We start from the raw sequence: 24197 nt of genomic DNA on the forward strand, positions 1-24197 counted from the left end.
GAGGCTCACAGGAGGCCTGAACCTCCGCTGCTGGGAGCCCGGGGTGTACCTGATCCGTCTGGTGACAGCACCTCCACCAGTGCGGGATCCTAACTATGTTGGATAACACCATCACATGACCCAATACAAGAACTACACACACTGGTATAGATAATAGTGTACTGCATGGAAATGATGATAGAAATAATAATGCGACACCCACACCAAATAGACCACGCACAGCCGTAACTCCACACTACCCTCCAACTCAGCGTCCACACCCTGATGGGATATCCCCAAAGTACTGAGGTGCCCCAGGGCACCTAACCACCCGGCATCCACAGAAGTCAACCCACCCAATATGTGACAGCGCTGCCCACAACTAAAGTGTTATTGTTGGTGCACTTGGAGATGTAGAGCTACCTGCCAGGTGCTCCAACACCCGGTAGTGCCGACATGAAGACAGGAGTCTCTCCAGTCCCCCGCCGTCGTTGTCAGCAATGAGTCTGCCTCCACGTGGGGTGGTATCCATCTGGAGGGTCCCACCTTAACACTCTGTATGTGTTGGTGGTCTGGTCCCAGACCACAGGCCGCATCTGCTGCGCTGTGTCCCTGACACTAATAAGATAAAGGGGCAGTGTCCTTGTCTAAGGGCCTGTCCCTGTAGCAGCCACAAGCTTTACAGGGGAGATGGGGGTCTGGCCTACTGCAGTGGCCACAGACACCCTGCACTCACACCCTACCCTCTCCTTGTCCCAGCCCCGACTGGCGTGGCTTGCAGCACGCCAAAAGTATCCTTTCTAGGAGCAGGGGATCGGTGCTGTCCTATTGGATCTGTACTGGCACCTGACTAGCTGCCCCTGTGCACTGTGGGGCTTGTAGTCCCCGCAGAGCCCTGTATCTTTAAAGACCGCCGCTAGGAGCTTCCTCTGCGCATGTGCAAACTTCACTGCGCATGCGTGCGCATAATCAACATGGCGGCGCCCTGAATGGGGAACCGCCGGGAGGCTCCGGTGACTCTGTGGCCTCCGCAATTGCCGCGCACCACCCCCCATACTCCGCTGTCGGTCGCAGTCACAGCGGAAGGTGAGATGAAGAGGGACCGGGCCACATTTGTATATAATTGTAAATAGTAGCCTATTTGGGTAGAGTTTTCTAAATGTCCAAATGGGGATATGTACACTTGACCTACCACAGGTTCCTTGTGAGTGGGTTTAATGCAGGCACTAGTGAGCTATTATTAGTAGGTAAATATTAGCAGTGTTGGGTATGTACTTGAATAGGAGACTTGATGATGTAACTATAGAGCTCCATGTGTACCCACAGTCTTGTGCATAAAAAGCTAATTACTGCTGGTATAACAATTACTAAAACAACGAACTACCAAACGATCTACAAAAATAGCCTACTGTTTTATGTTATTATCCTCACTAGATATGAAAGCATTATCGTTACCAACAGTAAAGGTAGCAAAGAGGCGACAGCACTATGCAGGTATCCAAAAACAATAGTTGTATTGAGAATATTAGCACATATGACCAACGTTTCAAACCACAATACAACTATTGTTTTTGGATACCCGCCGAGTGCTGTCGCCTCTTTGTTCTCTCTCTCTTCTCTCTCTCTTCTCTCTCTGTTATCCCAGTGTTGGACAAGACCACAGCTGCATACAGATACATCAGACAAGTCTTCTCAGGTACAGGAGAAGATAGCCTTTTTGTGAATATTGCATATGGAGATTATTCATGAAACTAAGATAGTGCTGATCAGGACACTATGGCACGGAAAGGCCAATTGTCTTTAATGGGAATTTCCGTACGGTAGTGCCCCGCTTGGCACTATCACAGTTCAATGAATAACCCCCTTAGAGGAAATGTGCAGAGGCCTTGCTTTACTGAAAGGGTAGTGGACGCATGGAACAGACTCCCTGCGAATACCGCACGCCATTACCTGGATCACAGCATTACCTATAATATTGTGTCTTCTATACTGCGACACGGCATTACCTACTATATAATATTCAGAGGGCAAAGGGGAGATTAGAAGTTTATTGGCAGGTCAAACAGTTTTGAGAAAATAAGGAACATCTGAAGATTAAATCTTTGCTTTTATGTTTCTTTGATTTGGTAATGTTTTAAAAAATATATATACCGTATATTAAAAACATGGTACATTTCTAATCCCTTTCGTGGTGTTTGATCACGGTCCCTGTAATGTGTAACAAGTCCCTGAGCCAACAAAGGATTTGGAAGGAACGTGTGCTCTTCTGACATCAGATTATTTTTCCACAGCGGCTGAAAATTCAGTTTAAACACAGTGCGTTTCTCTTCAAGGGAGCAGCTCCCTTCCCGTGCGAGCAGGCATCTGGCTTCGGCCCCTGGTTTGAGAGAGGTGTGAGAAATATAAATATGCTTGCTGTATCCGGCGTAACACGTCGATCTAGAAGATCTGAAAGGTTATTAATTAAACATTACTTTTTCATTTCACCCCTCTCTGTAATGCCTTGCTGTCTCTTTTCCCCTCTTTCCCACCTTACTCTCTCCTCCATCATGCCCTGCTCCTCTTTGCGCTCTCCTCCCCTCTCCTTGCACTTTCTTTCTTACCGTCTGCTCTTCTCTGTGCACACTACACTCCCTCCTCCCCTACTCATCTAATCTGTCTCCTCCTCTCCTTGCTGTCTGTTTCCTCTTACTCACCTTGATGTCTCTCCTCCTTCTCTTTGCACTCCCTCCTGACCAATGTGCACACTGCTCTCCATTCCCTCCTCCTAGTCATTTATCAGTTTCCACTTCTTGCTGTCTCTGTCTCCTATCCCCTCCTTGTGGTCTCTCCTTCCCTCCTTGCTGTCTCTCTCTGTCTACTCTACGCCTTGCTGTCTCTCTGCCTCCTCTCCCCTCCTTACTCCTCCTCTCTTTGCTGGGTCTCATCCCCTCCTGCTGTCTCTCTGCCTCGTCTCCTCCTTGCTCCTCCCGGAGGCATTCCGGTTGTTGCACGTGACATCAAAATGAGTTGCAGACATCCTTAGGCTGCGTCCATAGATGGACAGGCCGTGCTGATGCGTGCGGACGCTCCGCGCTGAGCCCCTGCATCCTCAATGAGGATGCCTTGAGAGGGGGCTCACACGAGCGTCCGCAGGCGTGCTGAGGCGTTGGAGGTTTCAGCCGAGCGCCAAGCTGTTTTTCAGGGCGCTGTCGGCTGAAAACCTCCAATCACTGCACAGCAGCGTCAACATCACGGCGCCGTGACGTCGGCGCCGTGACATTGACGTCAGTGCGTCGCGGGCGATTGGCCCAGCGACGTCACTGCCCCGCCTCCAACCACCTCCCCCCGGCTCCCTTCGCGCACGCTGGCTCGCCTGCAAGTCCGTGCAATCGCGCTGACTGAAGCAGGCAAGCCTCAGCGTTAGCGCGCCTCCGCTCTCCCCACCCCTCTATGGCCCGGGCCTTAGAGAGATATATATATATTCCATTTGGTGAAAATAGGAGAGGTGTTCTTTTTCCATGGATGAAAAATAGGGGGGCTCCGGGAGCTGAACCATGTTACTTGCAGCTCTGGGCATCAACTAATTCCTGAGATACGAGAACACCTATTTTCACTAAATGGTCCCTGTCACAAGCCGAGACATAAATTACATCACAGGACGTGACAGCCGGACAACAGAGAGACGCAGAACCCTGAACATGGCGACACAGAGGGAAACCCTGTAGTCCAATACTTGGGATAATATAGCTGGATTATTTTATTGATATTTAGTCCTCTCTTAAAGATGCAGACCAAGCAATATCCTACATGTGTTTTTTTTTTTTTTAAACATCAGTTCTGTACTATGAGAAAATACTTGTAGCGTTTTTTTAAAACAATTCTGAATGATATTTTTAATATATTATAATGTAACAAGCATTTTTGTTTCTATAGCAACCATTTACAAAGTCATATCCCCTCCTCTTCTGAAACAGGCTCTGGCGCACCCCTTTTTGAACAAAGAGGAGGATCCAGGGCACTACGGATTTGTAGAAAAGAAATTTATTCTAGGCACACACAACGTTTCGAGCAGTACAAAGCTCTTTCTCAAGTGACTGGCCAGTGACTTGAGAAAGAGCTTTGTACAGCTCGAAACGTTGTGTGTGCCTAGAATAAATTTATTTTCTACAAATCCGTAGTGCCCTGGATCCTCCTCTTTGGTCATATCTACTGAAATCACACGTGACAGTATTTTTCCCTGAACCATGGAGCACCGGTACCTCTAAATAGCAAGTACAGTATATTGCTTTTATTATATACATTCAGGTGTGCAGACATAACTCTTTATTGTATTACACCCCTTTTTGAGCCCTGCCCTCTCTCTATCAGTGCACCAATTGTATCTAGTGACTGCCTGGCCACATGATTTTCCCCACAGAACTTTGCATTTTTGGTCCTCTTCTGCTGCACTGACAGCCATTTAGTGAACCCCCGAGCCCAATCTTCACCGATCGATCACAGGAGAACGGATCGATCGTCAACTTAGCTAATGACTTATCATTGCGTGGATTGTATTGGTGCACATATTTAAGGGGGGTGGGGAAATAAACCGTCAGCTTGGACTGCAGCTTTAATGTATTAAGTACAAAAAGTTATTACCTTACGGGAAAAACATTCAGATTAAAGTCTTTCTTAATTGGGGTGTAGTTCACCTTTAACCATTTGATTGAGAGAGGGGCTTTGCGGGGCACTGTGGCATTTAAAGGGTTAGTTAAATAAATAAACCCGTGACTGTTCCGGTTTGGAAATAAATCCGGAGTAATACTCAGGGTCACTATGTGTCTAAAGAGATGCCTGTGATAGACAGACATAGTCTGCACTCCGTATCGTTGCTTTACCGTGCACATATTTACTTACTGTGTATGTATCACAGACCAGGTTAAACAATGCAGCCTGAGCCCGGGCCTGCAGATCGTCGCTGTGTTTCTAAAGAGAAATACAGAAAGGGTGTCATTATTTCCCCATGTTCTGTACATAAAGCCGAGTCCCGGCAGCCGTACCGACTCGGGAGAAGTGCAGGTGCAGGTTCGGATTTTAATGAGGATGATATCGACGTAGCGTCCAGATTTACTGAACTATGCTTTGCCAGAAGGCCCCTTACAGCCCGTCATATTGAAGGTGCCTTTAGCCTCAACACTGCTTAGTAAATATGGCCCCTACGTGTTTACAGAGGTTTCCAAACCTTGATGGTCTCTTGTTTATCTACATCTACTGTGTCCATTATGTAGCGGACAAAAAAACTCAGCATTTTTTAAACAGAATTGAATAATCTAATTGGTTTCCTATAATAAATGTAACAGTGCTATTAGCAAAATGCTGCTTTTGTTTCTGTGACAATAAAGCACAGGTCCATTTTCTTTGGAGCCCCTCAATGGGGTAATGTTTGTCAGTCTAGAGTTTTCTTTACCCTTATCCCACCAGGCCCTTATCACAGAGCAAATAAAGATAAGGGGGGTGGGGAGGGCTTTATTTGTCAATGTGTGTTCAACAACAGTTTGCACATCACACCAAAGGGAGCTGGCAGAGGAGATCAACCCCCTCCCAAGTCTCTGCTTATCATGTTTACAAATGAACTAATTTAAAAACATTACACAGATGTTGTAGACCAGTGATTTTTAACCTTATTTTGGTTAACGAACCCTACAATTATATTGTAAAATTCTGTGGAACTCCAACCCTCTATAGTAGAGGCGGTCACACATTTTAATCTGGTCTGTAACTGTTTTATACGCCCATAATATATATTATCTTTAACTGTGCATGCAATGTCTTGTATATAATGTATACCCTGCTCATTTATGTAACTGTATTTGTAAACATGTATTATTTGTCTTAACTCTGTGCCCAGGACATACTTGAAAACGAGAGGTAACTCTCAATGTATTACTTCCTGGTAAAATATTTTATAAAGAAATAAATAATAGCACGTCTGAGATCAGATGCATTGTAAGGAACCCCAACCCTCTCTAATAGCGCGTCTGAGATCAGATGCATTGTAAGGAACCCCAACCCCCTCTAATAGCGCGTCTGAGATCAGATGCATTGTAAGGAACCCCAACCCTCTCTAATAGCGCGTTTGAGATCAGATGCATTGTAAGGAACCCCAACCCTCTCTAATAGCGCATCTATGACCAGATGCATTGTAAGGAACCCCAACCCTCTCTAATAATGTGTCTAAGATCCCCTTTAGGGGTGCCCACCGAACCCCTGAACTTTCCTTGCTGCCGGGGAAAGCCACAGAATGCGACAGCCCGGAGCAGTGGGGATCAATGCTGTGGGTGCCCCAGAAAGCCCCACCCCTCTGCTTCCTGTGGCTCTTACCTAGCCTGGATCCGTGGCAAAAAAAATTTGGTGTCACCGCTCTGGGTAAGGTAAGTCTGGCTACATCTGTAGGTGTCAGATTTTGTCAAAGGCATCAATCACCCAAATGTAGCACCTTAAGCCGGTCACTGCCATCATGACCCTTTCATGGGTCTGATTACAGGGTTACGGATCGTACTTTAGCTCTCACCCCATTGATGACTATCCAGGGGACATATTGGTGTGGGGGATTCAGGGCTTCCGTCCGCTGGGCATTTTGATGCATCAATTTGTTCCCAAGGTCGCTATTGACACACTCGAAAACTTTTTTGGTTGACAAGTCCGGCTGGTAAACAGCGAGACACTGTGGAAAGATGGAGAAAGAGGGGCGGAAGTTAGAAGAATGCAGGGTACGGAGCTGATAACAGATGACGGTTTCTCCATCACTGCCCACTGGTGATGGAACTGCTGCGTATGTCAATGCAGGAAATGGGGTGGGAATTACAATGCTCAGATAAGTAGATGCTTTATCCATGCCACCCACTGGTGATATAAATACAATATGTAAATCATTTATTTCAATATATATGTGTTAAACGTGAATTAAATGTGCAGGGTAAAAATGTATGTTGTGTACACACATATTTGCGATATTAAGTGTCCGGGAAGTTAAAATGGAGCTCTCCCCAGAGCAGGGTCAAGGTTACCATGGTATCCCCAGACGCACATTATTTCAGAAAATCATTATTTTGAACATTTTAATTTTTTTTAAGAGCAGGGCAAGATTGTAACATCATATGCTTTAAACTCATACAAGCTTCTGGTGGTATCTCTGCATTAGACAGTTCCCTGTAACATGTATTATGACTGTAAAAGTCTCATAAACAGAGCTATAGCCTCTCGTGTTTGGGTAACAATAAACTATAGAAGGGGACGGAGCGGCTCAGTGAGTAAAGACACTGACTGGCACTGAGGTTGAAGCAGGGCAACATGGTTTAATTCCTGGTGTCGGCTCCTTGTGACCTTGGGCAGGTCACTTTATCTCCCTGTGCCTCAGGCACCAAAAACATAGATTGTAAGCTCTACGGGGCAGGGACTGTGTCTGCAAAATGTCTCTGTAAAGCTACGTAAAAACAAGCAGCGCCATACAAGAACTATACAAGAACAAACAATTATTAATATAGAAACGGATGGCAGATAAGGACCATTTGGTTTATCTAGAACAGGGGTGGGCAACTCCAGTCCTCAACACCGTGAGGTTTTCAGGATATCCCTGTATCAGTCTTCTGAGCCACCTGTGCTGAAGCATCTGTTGGTGGCCCTTGAGGACTGGAGTTGCCCACCCCATATCTAGAATATGAACTGTTCTGCATTCAGTACAGCTTCGTTAGAGTAGACTACCAATTTCCCATACATGTGGACATGTTAGTCAATCTTCTCACAATTTGATCCTCCTGGGTCATCTTGGACCCTAAAAGATCCCGGTCAGTCGGTGACGGGCCCCCGAGTGAGAACTTACCGACTGCAGAGCGTCTGTGACATTGTTGGACGTTTCCATGCAGAAGATCACCAGAAAGTAATCAGTAATATTCTCTAGGTAATGCATGAGGCAGGCCTGTGTAATAAGAACAGATAACCACAATGAATAAGCAGCAGTTTGAAACGAACAAATAACATATTGAATAAGTCGCTTATCTTGTCTGCCCCAGAGATGCCGTCCAGAAAATATACTTTTTGTAATTGGCTTCCCTAAACAAATCAAACTGTGCTAAAACAAAGATTTGGCTGCTTTCAATTTTTGGGAAATTAATTGCAAGTCACATTACTTTGGGGCTCCTGAATGAAAAACATTTGTCAATCAAGCGTCTTCTTTACTCTTATCCAACCCTGTCCTTATCAGAGAGCCCATAAAGATATGGGGGCAGGTAGAAAGGGAGCTTTACCTGTGCAAACTCACAGTGACACGATACAGAAGGGAGCAGCCAGAGGAAATCAAACCCCTCCCAAGTCTCAGCTCATTGTGTTTACAAAGTAACTTTAAATAATTATTTCAAAATACTTATAGGTTTCAGATTTGGATAAAAAAAAGGCACCAGTCGCCCAGATGTGACCCTTTAAACATGTCGGTGACATCAGTGAACTTTGGTCCTAAGACGGCTTGCCTCTCTGGCAGTGATGGGGTTAAGTGAAACAAAACGGGGGTGGGGTGATTAGTTGGTGTTGCTAGGAATGGATTCCACCCCCGCAGTGGCTGCCTCTGGAAATGAAACTCGAATAAATTAGTGTAAATATAGAGTATTGATGTTATCAAACCTCAATCATGTTCCCGAGACATTCCTCTGTTCCGTGCTGACATGTGAATTCCCACTTCCCACTGATATTTTTCTCCTACAAAATAAATAGACATTGATTGATGTTAGTTCCTGGGGAGAGACTGTTTAGAATGTATTTTCATATACACAGATCAAAGTACCTGGGGGTATTCCTAATATCCTGCCCCAGCCCCACTGCCTTGTTATAGCTCCTCCATAAACATACATCTATACATCCCACTGCCATACCCACCACATTGTTATACTCCGCCCTATACATCCAATATCCTCACTGCTTTGTTATACGTCTCCCTATACACCCCAATATCCTCCCTGCCTTGCTATATGTCTCCCTATACACCATAACATCCACACTGCCTTGTTATACGTCTCTATACACCCTAACATCCTCACTGCCTAATGTCATGTCTCTCTATACACCCTAACATCCTCACTGCATTGTTATACGTCTCCCTATACACCCCAACATCCTCACTGCCTTGTTATACGTCTCCCTATACACCTCAACATCCTCACTGCCTAATGTCATGTCTCTCTATACACCCTAACATCCTCACTGCCTTGTTATATGTCTCTATACACCCCAACATCCTCACTGCCTTGTTATACGTCTCTATACACCCCAATATTCTCACTGCCTTGTTATACGTCTCCCTATACACCCCAACATCCTCACTGCCTTGTTATACGTCTCCCTATACACCCCAACATCCTCACTGCCTTGTTATACGTCTCCCTATACACCCCAACATCCTCACTGCGTTGTTATACGTCTCCCTATACACCCCAACATCCTCACTGCGTTGTTATACGTCTCCCTATACACCCCAACATCCTCACTGCCTTGTTATACCCTTCCCAGATTGTATAATGATTGTTCTACCGCAGCGTTTCCATAGGGCACCAGAGTCACATTCATGATGTCATTAAGCATTAGCCACGTCGGGAAGAGTTGCAAGGCGAGGAATTTCCGGCAGCCCCCGCACAGACTCTCATAGTACAGCTCCACCTGCACTGCGGGTTCGGCAGGCGTCTTGGCATCATCACGGCTGTACAATTCCAGGCACTGCTTTTCTACCTGCAAACACAGCGAGACAAACACATTGGCCCATACTTACTGTACTAAACTTCTGCCACCAGTCACCTTTCAATGTGGGAAACACCTTCCTGCTCATTGACTTGAATGGGCTGTAAGGCGTCTCCCAGCTGGACTGCTTAGGCGATATGGGCCATAATGGTGCCCTCTGCCATTTATAGCTGTTGACCCCCTAATACCAGGAAGACACCACTGCACAAATGTACTAACACATACACAACCAGACACAGTATACACACATTAACACAATAGCCTATAGAAAGAGCTAACGTGATGCCCAGATTATACTGGGAAACAACACAGCATGATCTGTGTGTGGCCGTCACTGCTCTGTGTGTATTGGTGTATGTGTATGTATGTATGTGAGTCAGTCTGCTCTGTGTATCATAGTGTGTGTATATTGGAGTCATTCTGCTTTGTGTGTGTAACGGGTATTCCCCCACCCAATCGCAGATTATAGTGTGGGTGCGGAGAACATGCAGTGTTACCAATGGGTGGTGCTTTACCTGTTGGCTCACAGGAGGGCTGAGCTTCCGCCAAGGGGAACCTGGGGCAATTATGATACTATGAGTAACCACTTACTCGGTGCAGCGCCTCCACCTGCGATGGTTCCTAGCAGAGCAGGAATTGTTCCTCGCAGGACCTCATACAATAACCATATACACGATATGTGAGATAACCAAATACCTTTTACTTGTGAACAGCATACAACACATATTAGCACACTGAATAACGGGTGTCCCTCTCTAGAGGAGACACTACCCATTATGTCTCTCACAATCTTGCGCCACGGCGGACGCCAACACTTTATGCGCCACGGCGGACGCCAACACTTTATGCGTCACGGTGGACGCTAACACTTTATGCGTCACGGCGGACGCTAACACTTTATGCGTCACGGCGGACGCTAACACTTTATGCGTCACGGCGGACGCTAACACTGAATGGCCCCACCCCGTGTCCGATAACCCCACCCAATGTCTTGCACTACCAAGTCAGATACAGGTGTGTGTGTGTGACTGCACAGCCACTATGTTTGGTGATAGGCCTTGTTGGTGCACTTGATGTTATGGGTTACCTGCCGAGCACTCCGGTGCTCGGACCTGTAACAGACTTCACAAAGGGTCAAGGCGAGCTCCAGCACGATATCCGTGATCCACCGTAGGATGATCCGTCAGGGGCGATCCCACCCTGAAAATAGTCCAGCTCTCTCCCAGCAAGACACGCAATGTTCTTATTCCCTACTATCAAATAGCTAATGGGGCAAAATCCCTAACCTAGGGCCTGTCCCTACAACACTCCACTAGGGTGACTCAGGGCTATCTGGGGCCTAGGGGAATTGCTGGCCTAGTGCAGGGAGTCACTGACTCCTGCACCCTACCTCCTTCCCCTAGCTGCTCCGGTCACCAACTGCCAACGTGCTCTCAGCCCGCGAAATGTATCAATCTCCTTGCAGGGAGATGCTGCAGCCCTATTCGCTCCCTGGGGTCACGTGTCTCTGCCCCAGTGCTATATTGCCTATTGAGAATATTGGGGTGTATAGAGACGTATAACAAGGCAGTGAGGATTTTGGGGTGTATAGAGACATATAACAAGGCAGTGAGGATGTTAGGGTGTATAGAGAGACATGACATTAGGCAGTGAGGATGTTGGGGTGTATAGAGAGACATGACATAAGGCAGTGAGTATGTTGAGGTGTATAGGGAGACGTATAACAAGGCAGTGAGGATGTTGGGGTGTATAGGGAGACGTATAACAAGGCAGTGAGGATGTTAGGGTGTATAGAGAGACATGACATTAGGCAGTGAGGATGTTAGGGTGTATAGAGACGTATAACAAGGCAGTGTGGATGTTATGGTGTATAGGGAGACATATAGCAAGGCAGGGAGGATATTGGGGTGTATAGGGAGACGTATAACAAAGCAGTGAGGATGTTGGATGTATAGGGCGGAGTATAACAATGTGGTGGGTATGGCAGTGGGATGTATAGATGTATGTTTATGGAGGAGCTATAACAAGGCAGTGGGGCTGGGGCAGGATATTAGGAATACCCCCAGGTACTTTGATCTGTGTATATGGAAATACATTCTAAACATGTGCACGCAAACACAAGACTGAACTGCTGAGTGCCTTTGTCTCTTTACCTTTCAGGTATTATATGCTGTGTATTTTTATGACCTTAGCACCAGCTATTACTACTCCACCACTGGAGTGCAGGATATCTATATCTATCTATCTATCTATCTATCTATCTATCTATCTATCTATCTATCTATATATATATATATATATATATATATATGTAGATATATATATATGTATATATTTATATACACACATACACACACATACACTATATTGTATTTGTGCTTTTTCTGCTTATTACTGTATATGGGTGCTAACCACTTAACCATTTCTACTTTCCATAGAAATTACAAGGGACGCTGCTCTTTGGATTAAACTGAGACATGCTTCCTCAATTTCATGTCAGCAGGGTTTGGGGCCAATAAGAATGACGTACGCACATATATTAAGCCTTTAGTTGCTGTGGGGCCGAGCAACAAATCATCCCAAATGTATAAAAATCCCCCTGTTGCATAACTATACATATACACATATATAGACACACACAAACACCGCCACACACACAGTGGCGAGAAAAAGTTTGTGAACCCCACTGATTACGGAAACTCCATAGTTTTTCCATGATAACCTTTTTGAATAAAACCCAGTCTTTTCTTAAATATCCAATAGGGTTTATATTAACCAAATCCATGTATTTTGAAACAAAATGAAGTATGACTTAGATAAGAGGTGTGCAACCTATTTTTCAATGTAGCCACAGGTGTGGCGAATGGGAAGTGAAATTCGCCGCACCGTGCTTTTCGGTTACTTGCGTCACTACAAATTTTAGTTCCCAGAAAAAATAACAGTTCATGCTCGGGTCTAGACTCCAACTGAAGGCAGAGGGGAGTATTGGATGGCTGTGCTGCGTCAACGACTCATTCAGAAAGCGGAAACCAGCACTCACGGTCAGGAAAAAATTATTTTACTGTGGGAGCTGGCAAACTCATTCGCCACACTTTCTTGGCCAATTCACCACTTGTGGTGATTGGCGCCAGGGTTGCCCACTTCGGGCTTAGATAAAAAATGAATAAGTAAGCGTCAGGGTATGTGCAAAAGTAAGTGAAACCCTGGTTTTATCAGCTAAATTAAAGGGGATAATTAGAATCAGGTGTTTAACTAATTAGGTAGATCTTCAAGTGTGAGTTTGGGAGGCCCCACTCTATATATAAATTCAGGAACTTTGTGAGTTTGGTCTTCACCATACAGGTGTGTGGAAACACGTCATGCCACAATCAAAAGAAATCCCTGAGGACCTCAGAAAAGCAGTTATTGATGCTCATCAGCCTAGAAAGGGTTACAAAACTATTTCTAAACATTTGGGGCTCCACCAGTCCACTGTCAGTCTACAAATAGAGAAAGTTCGAGACCAGTCATTCTACCCAGGAGTGATCGTCTTAACAAAATCTCTCCAAGAACAAACTGGCAAATCACCCAGGAAGAACCCAGGAGTAACATCCAAGGATCTGCAGGCCACTCTCACCTTGGCTAATGTGAGTGTTCATAACTCAACTATCAAAAAAAGACTGAACTAGAATGGTGTTCATGGAAGGATAGCCAGGAGAAAACCACTGTTCTCTAAAAAGAACATTTCTGCATTATTCTGCACATCTGAAGTACACCAAAGAGCACATAGATGATCCACAACATTTCTGGAACAATGTTCTCTGGACAGACGAGTCAAAGGTAGAACTTTTTGGCCGCAATAAAAAACTTTGTTTAGTGAAAACCAAACACTGCGTTCGAACAGAAGAACTTCATCCCAACCGTCAAGCATGGCGGTGGTAGGAGTTTGATGGTTTGGGGCTGCTTTAATGCCTCAAGAACTGGACGGCTTGCCATCATTGACACAACCATGAATTTTGCATTGTATCAGAAGATTCTAGAGGAGAATGTCAGGCTATTACTCCATGAGCTGTAGCGGAAGTGGGTCATGCAGCAAGACAGTAATCCTAAACATACAAGCAGATCTACAAAAGAATGGCTGCAGAAGAAGAAATGTTGCATTTATAGAATGACCTAGTCAAAATTCAGACCTAATCCCCATCAAAACGTTGTGGCTAGACCTAAAGTGAGCTGTCCATGCAAAGGAACTCTCAAATGTCAGTGAGTTGAAGCAGTTCTGTAAGGAGGAATGGGCCAAAATTCCTCAAAACCGATGTGAGACACTGACCAGCAGTTACAGAAAATGCTTAGTTTCTTAGCTGTTCAATGGTCGTCACCAGGTACTGACTAAAGGTTCACATACTTTTTCACACATGGATATTGAATGTTGAATAATTTGTGGATAAATAAATGTTGAAAAAGTATCATGTTTTTGTGTCATTTGTTTGATCAGGTTATCTTTATCTATTATTAGGACTTAGATTAAGATCTAATAACATTTGAGGTTTGAAATATGTGAAACTCCCAAGGGGTTCACAAACTTTGTCTCGCCCCTGTATATACGCATGTTAAATGTCCCATCCGATCCTAATTATATTACTTCCAAATGTCATTATTTGAATGGCTCGAACTCCTAACATACAACATTGCTTCCATTAATGACACCTGGGTTGGTAGTTACAGTTTTGGGTGTATCAAGAAGTGCTTTCATTTTCACTAATGTTATTGTTATAGCTCTGTGCCCAGGACATGCCTGAAAACGAGAGGTAACTCTCAATGTATTACTTTCAGGTAAAAAAATTTTTATAAATAAATAAAACGAATCTGTGGCACAGAGGCATGCAGTATGAAGTATGTTTGTTACTGCTGACCTATCTAGCTGTATACACTATATGTACATGCTAAGCAGGTCTGCTTTCTGTTTGACTTTTTGATAGGCGCTGCAGGCCCCTGTGGCAGTGAAGGGGTGAATACGCCCCGCAGTGAGAAGGATCCATGTAGTGACACAGTGGGGACACTCAATGACACAGACTAGAAGTAAAGGGGACGGAATACAGGCACGTGAGAAGAACTTGGCAGATAGAGAGGGAAGTAAGGAGAGTGGAGAGAGAGATTTCAGGTGAAATAGAGGGAGCACAGCTTTGCTAAGTAGGTACATAGCAGTGGGTGACAGCCGAGATATAAGACCCATTGCTGCAAATGAAGAATCTGGTTAGCGCAAGGTTAATAATGCATTACAGATGTAGCCTACATAGAATAACGCAGATATAACACCATAAATATCGTACAGTACGTGCTAAAACATGCATGTCCATTGTTTGCAAAGGCGCTCGCTGTAAAACGTGGTAATAACGCGGTGGAGTGAACGCGTCGCTACAACGGGAGTAATTACGGGGGGAAGTGTATGCATCATTAACTGGGCATTATTCAACTTCTTACTATTTCCGGCATTCACTATCCTCTACCCCCAGGGGTGCCCAGCTCCAGTCCTAAAGGGTCACCAACAGGTCAGGTTTTAAAGAGATCCCTGCTTCAGCACAGGTGGCTCAGTCATTGACGGAGCCACTGATTGAACCACTGTGCTGAAGCAGGGATATCCTGAAAACCTGACCTGTTGGTAACCCTTCTGGATTGGAGTTGGCCACCCCTGCTCTACCCACACCGTGACCCCACGTTAGCTGCCATGGTTTTGAACGGTAGTGAACGTGGGGTAACAACCTATATCGCAGCTTAGTGAATCCGTCCCAATGTTGCAGAGAAGCTCTGAAGTGCAGAATAATTTGGAGAACACACAATGTAACAGCAAATCAACGAAGGGATTTGAGGAGGAGAGATTTGGCTCATAGCAGCGCCGTGCTGTCCTGTGATAAAGCGCTGTCCTGTGATAAAGCACAGTACCGCTGCTTTTTAAAGGCCCTGCTCCTACCTGGCACGCTTTGGCGATTTCCCACGAACTGCACCAGGCGCTTGGAGGGTAGTTACATTGCTGCTGAGAGGCAGCGTTCAGAAAACAGAGAGAGAGGAGAAGCAGAACAGACTTCATTGTGTACAGATACAGTACTCGGGAGGGACCTGTGGGAGCAGCAGATTATAAATACTAAGTCCCTCCCTTTAAATCTCAGCCTCCTTCCTGCTTACTCTGACACAAACCTGTTTTCTGTGTAAGGACCGTGACTTAGTCCAACTTAGTGAACCTTAAAGAGACAATCCCACGCAGCCGGTCAAAAAAACAAACATTTATTTCAGTTCTTTCCCAGCCTACTTGTGAAATCATTCAGTAGAGTTCTGTTTTGGAGAAACGTTGATGTAAAACATTTTTTTCTCTCTCTCTGCGGGGTCTAATAAAGATGGCTCCCAGAGTGATTTCCCCCCAAAATTACTTAATAAGTCATCCCTGACCAGTGCAACATGGGAATTTGTATTGCACTCTACTCAGGTACGAGCTTCCAACCAGCACGTAACAAAAGCAGTGTGTATTGTATACTACTGTATATCACATATATATATATATATATATATATATATATATATATATATATATATATATATATATTTCTGGTCTATCCACACAGATGGATGATCTGCCAATGATTTTCCAGGTACTGCGGTTGAAATCCTCTCTTTTCCTAATTTGGTCCTCCCATAATGTGGTCGTTGTCTTGGTCTTTTTTATATCCTTTGGAACCAGTTGAGTACCATCTTCGTTCTACGATGGTCTTTTCTTCTTGCAATATCACTGGCTCACTGCCTTTTTCATTTGCAATGCATTGATGTCACAGACTTTTGTTTGCTCCCTAACCCATTCATCCTTATTCCTGTCTCTTCGGGTAATACCCAGCCTACATCTCCCCATATTTCCTTGAGTTACTTGAAGCTTCTGAATTATCTTCACATTTCTGATGCAAGAATCACATCCATGTGTGAGCACGGGCAGCATACACCGGTCAAACACTTTCCTCTTAAAGCAGGAATCTCACCCATTTCACCCCACTTTTTTTCTTAAACATTGAGAATCCAGAGGTCCCCGCAGCTAAAAAATGCTATTTTCATTGCTTGTTTTTGTCTTTTAATCCGTTTTCTTCTTCTTCCCATTCAGATATAATTTGCAATGAACCAATCAGTGATCATTTCTCGTGTCAAAACCGTTAAGGGCTGCATTCTTCAACCATATGTTTCTTGTTAGCTACGATATAGTCAATGACATTCTTTATTCTATCGGGCCCATCATTCCATGTCAATTTTCTATTTGTACTCATCTTGAGAAGTGAATTTCTGATATAGAAGTTTTCACATGTTGGAAAATTCTATCAATTTGTTCATACCTGTTACAGTAACCGTATTTACCAACTGATGCTTCCTGTTTATTGTTTGGCACCAATCTTATCAATGAAATCTCCTGTAATGATCTTAATTCTCTTTGCTGTGAAGGTTGGTTGATATCATGGTAGAAGTCTCCCACTTCATTGCCTGTATGACTTGATGCCGGATCACACACTTGGACTATTTGAAGCCTCTATCTTTTTTGCCAACTGAATGACGATTCTGGCGGCTCTTTCCACTACAGGGACAGATAAGCACATTGGGACACAGGGCAAATGCCTTTTGGCATGTCCATGGGCCGGTGCCACAGCATGCCCGCAGCACCGGCTCTGCTGCTGTGTGCCAGAGCTGTGCTGTGCATCGCGGTTAAAGAGGCCACGCGCTTTTCCCCCCAGCAATGAAACAGATTGCTGGGTGGAGAGAGCAGCCCTCCTCCGTCTCCGTCGCCGTCGCATTCTTCTGGTGACACGTTGCCATGACAACGCGCAATCACGTGACACGGTGACATCATGATGCTACGACGTTGCAGAAGGAGGGCCAGCTGGTAGGTGAAATACCCTGGCCACATTTCACCTCCAATTCACCCCTGCTCCCCTATGTTGCTTCTCCATCTCTTGTTAACAATGAAGCCCACTCCACTGATTCTTCCATTATCTGTACCTCTGTGATAGAATAGGGGTTCGCTTTTGAGCTCAATGAGGCCTTCATCTTTTCTTCTACCTTCACTAAAGCCAACAATAGCCCATTTATTCTTTTCAAGTTGGTCTTCCAGTTCTTGCAGCGCTGCTTCACTGGAGAGTCTGGTAGTTGCAGCTAGCCAGATAGAGGTTTGAATGACCGCTTTTGTTTGTCCTTCTGCCATTGATCGCACACTCTGCCTTCTTCCTGAAAGCTTTCAAGCCCAGGGACAATGCAGGCTTCCGGAGAATGAGGGCCATCGCTTTTCTGTATCTTTGATATTTGGGTGTTAAGATCTTACTTCATGTCGGCCTCAACTGCATGTTGGCAAGTACCAGTCCCACTTTAGCCAGGTATAGTGTTCAAGCTTTTATAATATGGTTGGACGTGCAGTACCAGCACAAGTGCCACAATACATCTTCATGGACACCCATTACCACCTTCCTGACACGTTGAGGCAGTGAGAAAGTATTTGCGTGAAGGATGCATGTATTATATATATATATATATATATATATATATATATATATATATATATATATATATATATATATATATATACACACACCCACACACACACAGCAAAGTGCAAGAAATGCTAACTACGTTTGTATCAATGATGTATATCGTTTGTGCTAGTGTAACAACATCAGTGTGATGCAACAAAATCTCAGTGTGTTGTGAACAACAAATACAATGTAAATCTATAACATATACATTACACAGTGAAATGTGACAGTGCTAAATGTTTAGCAAACAATACAAACCCTACGGTGAATCAAGTCAAAATGTCCAAAATAGGCATCCAATATAAATATATATCCGGAGATTTGGGCAGTTTCTTCATAGATGTACAACATTCAAAAGATAAAAGTGAGAATCACACGCTCGATAGTGCAGTAAATTGTAATAAATGGGTAAAATATGTAAAGGTGACAAATACCCACTCACAAGAAATCAGATATAAAACCGCAGTTTAGATGAGAGATCTGTGAACCTCCAGTTTAGCAAGACCAAAATGATGTTCAACAAATGTGTCAACTCTACAAAGATCAAAATAAATGGAATAGAACTAGAAATAATAAACTATGCCTACTTTGGCTGGCAAATATCAAGTGATGAGAGCCTTTTGAATTAAAGCTGCAGTTTTTGTCTGTTTTTTAGGTTTTTTTTGTACTTCAATAGTTTTCATGTGGGCAATCTCTACTTACCTAAAGAACTGCATAGCTGCCTGTCAATTCGTTCTCCGTCTATTGATCGGCGAAGTTTGGCGACATCTTTAGATCTGGGGAATGTAAATGGTTGCTATAGGAACAAACATGCTTGTTAAAATAGAATACAAGAAAATTGGTCTTTCAAAGTTGTTGTATTTTTTTTTTTATAACTCTCATTTTTATTTGGTATTACAGAGCATACATAATATCACCACCTATTGTCATACGTTACAGAATACACAATTTTGTCATCAAAACAGTGACACGTAGACAAGACATGAGACAGACGTAACGAACCACACGTAAACCACATCACTAAGACGGACAAGACAAACTAGACTGGGGTGAGACACATTAGGGTGGGTGGGGGGCACCTGTAGCTGCTGCATCGGAGCGGAGGATCTGCTATTTGCTCTATGTGTACGCTAGGGTGTGTTGTGGATATCCCAGTGGTTCTACGTTCTCCGTCGCTATGTCATCCTCCCGTCTGGTCTGCTCTGTCCAAGGAGAACGCATTTATCTATATTAGTGCAAAATTGTGGCGGCGTCCACCCCCGGGATGTCTGTTTGGGCCAGCCATGGGGCCCATACGTTTAGAAATTTGGGGCCAGAGTCGTTGATCCAACTCGTCAACTGTTCCATCTGGCAGACATGCCAAATTCTGTTCCTGATTTTGGCTATAGTGGGTAATTCCTGTTGTCTCCATACTGCTGCGATCTCACACCTCGTGGCGGTTGCAAAATGTGCAACCAATTTGAGTGTCGCGTTAGACACGTCCTGAGGCCGTCTGCCCACGAGGAACAGCCACGGGTCCAGGGGGACCTCCAAGTTGAGGATTCTTTCTAACCATTCCCTAATAGATTCCCAAATCGGGACCACGTTCGGGCAAGACCACAGCATATGTTTTAAATCAGCCGTTTCCCCACACTGTTAGTTGTTGTTTTTTTTAAAACAGAAAATGCTAAAAGTATTTTTTCGAACTACAGAACTGATTTATTTAAAAAAAAAAACACACATGCAGGATATTGCCTGAACTGCAGCTTTAAACCAATAGGAGATTGTCTTGGTTCTTCCAAATGTGCTCAATCTTTCAAAGGAACCTTCCACTGTGTCTACAGAGGAACGTTTTGACCTGTGTATCCTGCCCGTGCTCATGTATGGATGTAGTTCAATAGCTTCAGACAAAGCAAGGAAGTATGGAGGGATGTACAGTATGAGTATTACATGAAAAGATAGGGAAAAGAACGAAGGGTTCGAACGCAAACAAATGTCAACAGAAGGGTGAAGAAATTACAATGGCAATGGGCCAGACAAGAAGAAATGACCATCGTTGAACAGGGATGACACCTAAATGAATTGCAAGGGCAATGAAAAGACCAAGACGATGACTGCGAGGTGCGAGGATGAGATCAGAACATTTGTTGAAACAACGTGACGAAGAGGTTTGTAACCGCTGCACCAAAATCGTCACGGGCTGAAGATGCGAGAAAGAGAGATGGTCACGAGGTTGCAGGCCTGCATGCGCAATGCAGCAAAACATGTATACAGGCATACCCCGCTTTAAGGACACTCACTTTAAGTACACTCGCGAGTAAGTACATTTCGCTCAATAGGCAAATAGCAGCTCACGCATGCGCCTGTCAGCACGTCCTGAACAACAATACCGGCTCCCTACCTGTACTGAAGCTGTGCGCAAGCAGGGAGACTATAGAGCCTGTTACACATGCGTTATTTACATCAGTTATGCACGTATATAACGATTGCAGTACAGTGCATGCATCGAAAGTTGGAAAAAGGTAGTGCTTCACTTTAAGTACATTTTCACTTTACATACATGAGATATAATGAGATTATACGGTGAAGGCCCTCTGTAATATATATTGCTTCCTCGGCCTGCAAGCTAAAAGCACTCAGGATGTGCTGGTGTTGTGTTAATAAATCACAATGTGTGATGCCGTATTGAGGTCAAGATGTGTTGTGCAACAAAAGCAGCCTGAATTTGACATCAAGGGAAATAAAGTGACTCAGAACGTCTCTTGTAAAATTACCCCCCCTGCCGCCCGTTCATTTGAGGAAGTTCTAACTTCTCTTTTCATTGGGAAGAAATTAGAATAGTTTCTGTTCTCACTTCCACACTGACCCAGAGACAGGGACATGTTTAATAGGTCACATGGAAAAAGTCTATGTATTTTGAAATAATTTGTTAAACTTAAAAGTTTCCATGGTAAAGAGGAGTTTTGTTGTTGTTGTTTTTTTACAATTTGTAATAAGACTGACGCTCCCTTCTTGGGACTACTAATGTAAAGGGTTAATGGCCTTAATGGGTTAATCAGATGAAATCCCTCTGGTATTGCCCCGTCATGTGATGTAGGATGTCATGTGACGAGTGATGTCACTATAGAGATAGAAGGGTGTATATATAGGCTCCACCCAATGTTTTAGAACAGGGTTGCGCAAACTTTTGAAGCTACTCCCCGCTGCCTGCTCCCTTCACTGCTCGCACCCCCCCTTATCTCTTTGATCGGCGTCAAATGACACCGCGTGGGTCATGCGAAGTCACGTCACGTGTCCCCACGGCATCATTTGACGCCGTGTTCCCATAGCGATGGCATGTGACGTCACATGACCCCGTCACACCAGCCATCTGAATCACGGTAAGTAGAGTTGCAGAGGCGTCACGCGATCACCCGGCTGAAAAATCCCGCGCACCCCTGTTTGTGCACCGCTGGCCTAGAAGCAGGTTACTCGGAGTTCTGCAGAGGGCCTCACCGTCAGTCCTGTAAATATGTTTACGTGTATAGATATGTATTCCAAGAGTGTCCTGTCCCTGTTTATTGTTTTCAGTTATGGAAAGTGCCCTATTTAGTATTTAGTTAGCGCCTGTAGTAACAGATAATGATTGTTCTCATGCTTGAGACGGAGGAAGCAAGTAACAAATTGCAGGATCGCTCAGAGCCCCCCTAGTGCCTGCGCGGGCATGATGGAGCGCGAAGGCGCGACCGCCTTTTGAAAAGAAAAAAAATGGTCTTTTCAAGCGACGACCGTGTCATGTGAGCGGTTCTGCCAATCACGGTGAACCAGCTTTTGTGACATCATAGCCACGCCTCCCCATCGCCTGGAATAGTTTGAGCGACAGGCACACGCGACGCCATGCACTCAAGCGCGGACTATAATCTCAGCCATAAAAAGATTTACTCCTCCTTTAATGTAACGGTTTTATTTATCTCTATTTTGTTAAAAATGTATGTTACTTTTCTCCAGGAACACAGAATTCAGCATATCAGCTTCTTATGTTTATGTTTGACCAATGACAACTCCATAATTCATTTGCAAACACAAGACAGGGCAACGTTAACAAAGCAATTTATTTTTCCCCTTATGAGATACCATTGGATGATATGACACTGGGGTTTTTTGTTTGCCTTCCTCTGAATCAATAAGGAAGTATAGATATAGAATAAAGTATCTGTTGTCTAAATTTAGCAAAGGTTGAACTTGATGGACGTATGTTTTTTTTCAACTTCATCTACTATGTAACTAACCACCTTTGAAAAAGCCTCCGCGAAACGTGCGTCAGGTGGGAGGGATTACACATGGCTGAAGTGATGACGTCATGACGCATCGCTGCCGGGTGGTGAGTAAGAAGAGCCTCTGAGTGCCTCTGAGTGCTGGAACAATTTACCGAGGTAATATCAGGCTATGCTCCACTACAAGGTATTATATTTAACTATATAACAAACTGTGATGGCATTAGATAGAGCCACTTAAGCATATATGCCACAGTGTGAGTTTATTTACATTGTAGACACTCTGTGACGATGGTTTGTCTATAGCTGTTACTCTCAATGATACTTTGTACTGCACACTAAGCTAAGTCAAACATGGCATGGTTGCAGCTGCAGGCTTTAGCTTTTGCTTTAACAAAGCAGAATTGAATTATTATAGTTGTGCCTTCCTCTGTGATTCTTACCCCACCCCTGAACACAATTACTCCACAGATGTTTATTTTTTGAGTAATCAGTCACTGCAGTTTCTAGTATAATATAGGAGGCTATAATTTGATACGGGCATTGACCCGTGCCTCAGGGCCATATCAAACACGTTTTGTGGGCCATTAAAAGACTGCTTTGAATCATATGATATTCTACACCAAAATTGTTGATACACCTAATACTGTGTGCCTAGGATATACGTTATCAATCTGATTACTTTACTGCATTTGTTTATTTGCATCGGATGCATTTCTCTGTGGAAATTTACATGTAATGTGTGCAGTTTTGTAAAATCAAGCAGCTTTGTAGCATCAAGACTGTCAGCCTTAGGTACCTGTTTTGAATTAATGCAGGTCCCCAACAATTTTTAAATTAGTGCTGGATTTAGGAATTTCTTGATTACCTTCGTGAGTCCAATCACTGCAATTTAGTATCTATTTGAAGGGCACCCATTCCTGATCCAGTTTATATGTTGATATATGTTGGTCTGTTTTGTATGTTTGAGGTTCTGTCTAAACCCATTTATTTTAAGTAGCATAATTAAATAAAATAATAAGTATTAACTTTTTTCATCACTTCAATTCAAACAATGAGTGCAAGTAAAAGGGTGTTTCCTTTTCTTTTCTAATTAATATAACTACGAAACAACAAAGAGTGGGGAGTGATCACAGGACCATACTAATTGAATGAAGTATTTATATTCATAGGTGAGGTAATCAAAAGGTGGGTGCAAACTGTGAACTGAAAGTGAATCAGAAAAGGGGAAGGGGAAACACAAAATGAATGTGCCCCCAAAAGAATTCACTTAAATGCACACCACCCAAGTGTAAAAATTAACTTTTAATAAATCCTTAAAACATATATTACCAAAGTAACGTGTGATGTGAATTAAAAATGTATTAAATCATAGCTATCAAGCAATCGTGTCGTAAGTTATTCATACTATCCCAGTACCAGTTGATAGGATTGGATGTTAAAGACAGGGAATGCTATGAGTAGGGTATTAACCCCTCTGGGGCAACGATGAGACCAATTGTAGAGTTGTGTATAAATATATTCAGGTAGGTGGCCACAGGATTTGATATCCTATTACTGCTAAATATAGCAATTGCGCAATGTTGTCAGTCTCCTACTTGGAGCTGTTTTTAATGTAGTGTTTGCAGTATCCTGGGTGTAACTGTGAAGACCATATGAGTTAACCATTTATTAATCAATTTATGGTCAGTGAGCCTGCTATCCTTGCACCTTATGTGAG

At 43.9% G+C, this 24197-nt stretch overlaps 1 protein-coding gene across 1 annotated transcript; it reads right to left on the bottom strand.

Annotated features, from left to right (window-relative positions):
• Nucleotides 1-2013: 2013 nt before the first annotated feature.
• On the bottom strand, nt 2014-15823 carry IFI30 (IFI30 lysosomal thiol reductase). Its single transcript, XM_075611063.1, has 7 exons — nt 15665-15823; nt 9517-9711; nt 8614-8688; nt 7820-7915; nt 6512-6664; nt 4858-4926; nt 2014-2356 (listed from the first exon to the last, which is right to left on the bottom strand). Exons 1-7 carry the CDS (start codon nt 15779-15781, stop codon nt 2282-2284), a joined length of 780 nt encoding a protein of 259 aa, XP_075467178.1. The 5' UTR covers nt 15782-15823; the 3' UTR covers nt 2014-2281.
• Between the last annotated feature and the right edge of the window lie 8374 nt (nt 15824-24197).

This window comes from Ascaphus truei, chromosome 8, assembly GCF_040206685.1.
Source record: "Ascaphus truei isolate aAscTru1 chromosome 8, aAscTru1.hap1, whole genome shotgun sequence".
Taxonomy (NCBI): Eukaryota; Metazoa; Chordata; class Amphibia; order Anura; family Ascaphidae; genus Ascaphus; species Ascaphus truei.

Excerpts from the sequence above, each read along its gene's own strand:
- IFI30 (XM_075611063.1), bottom strand. The coding sequence starts at position 15,781 with ATGAAGTCTGTTCTGCTTCTCCTCTCTCTCTGTTTTCTGAACGCTGCC. Across the intron at positions 6,665-7,819 it reads TCACAGACGCTCTGCAGTCG|TGTCTCGCTGTTTACCAGCC; the intron begins GTAAGTTCTCAC and ends ATCTTTCCACAG. Across the intron at positions 4,927-6,511 it reads CCTGGATAGTCATCAATGGG|AAACACAGCGACGATCTGCA; the intron begins GTGAGAGCTAAA and ends ATTTCTCTTTAG.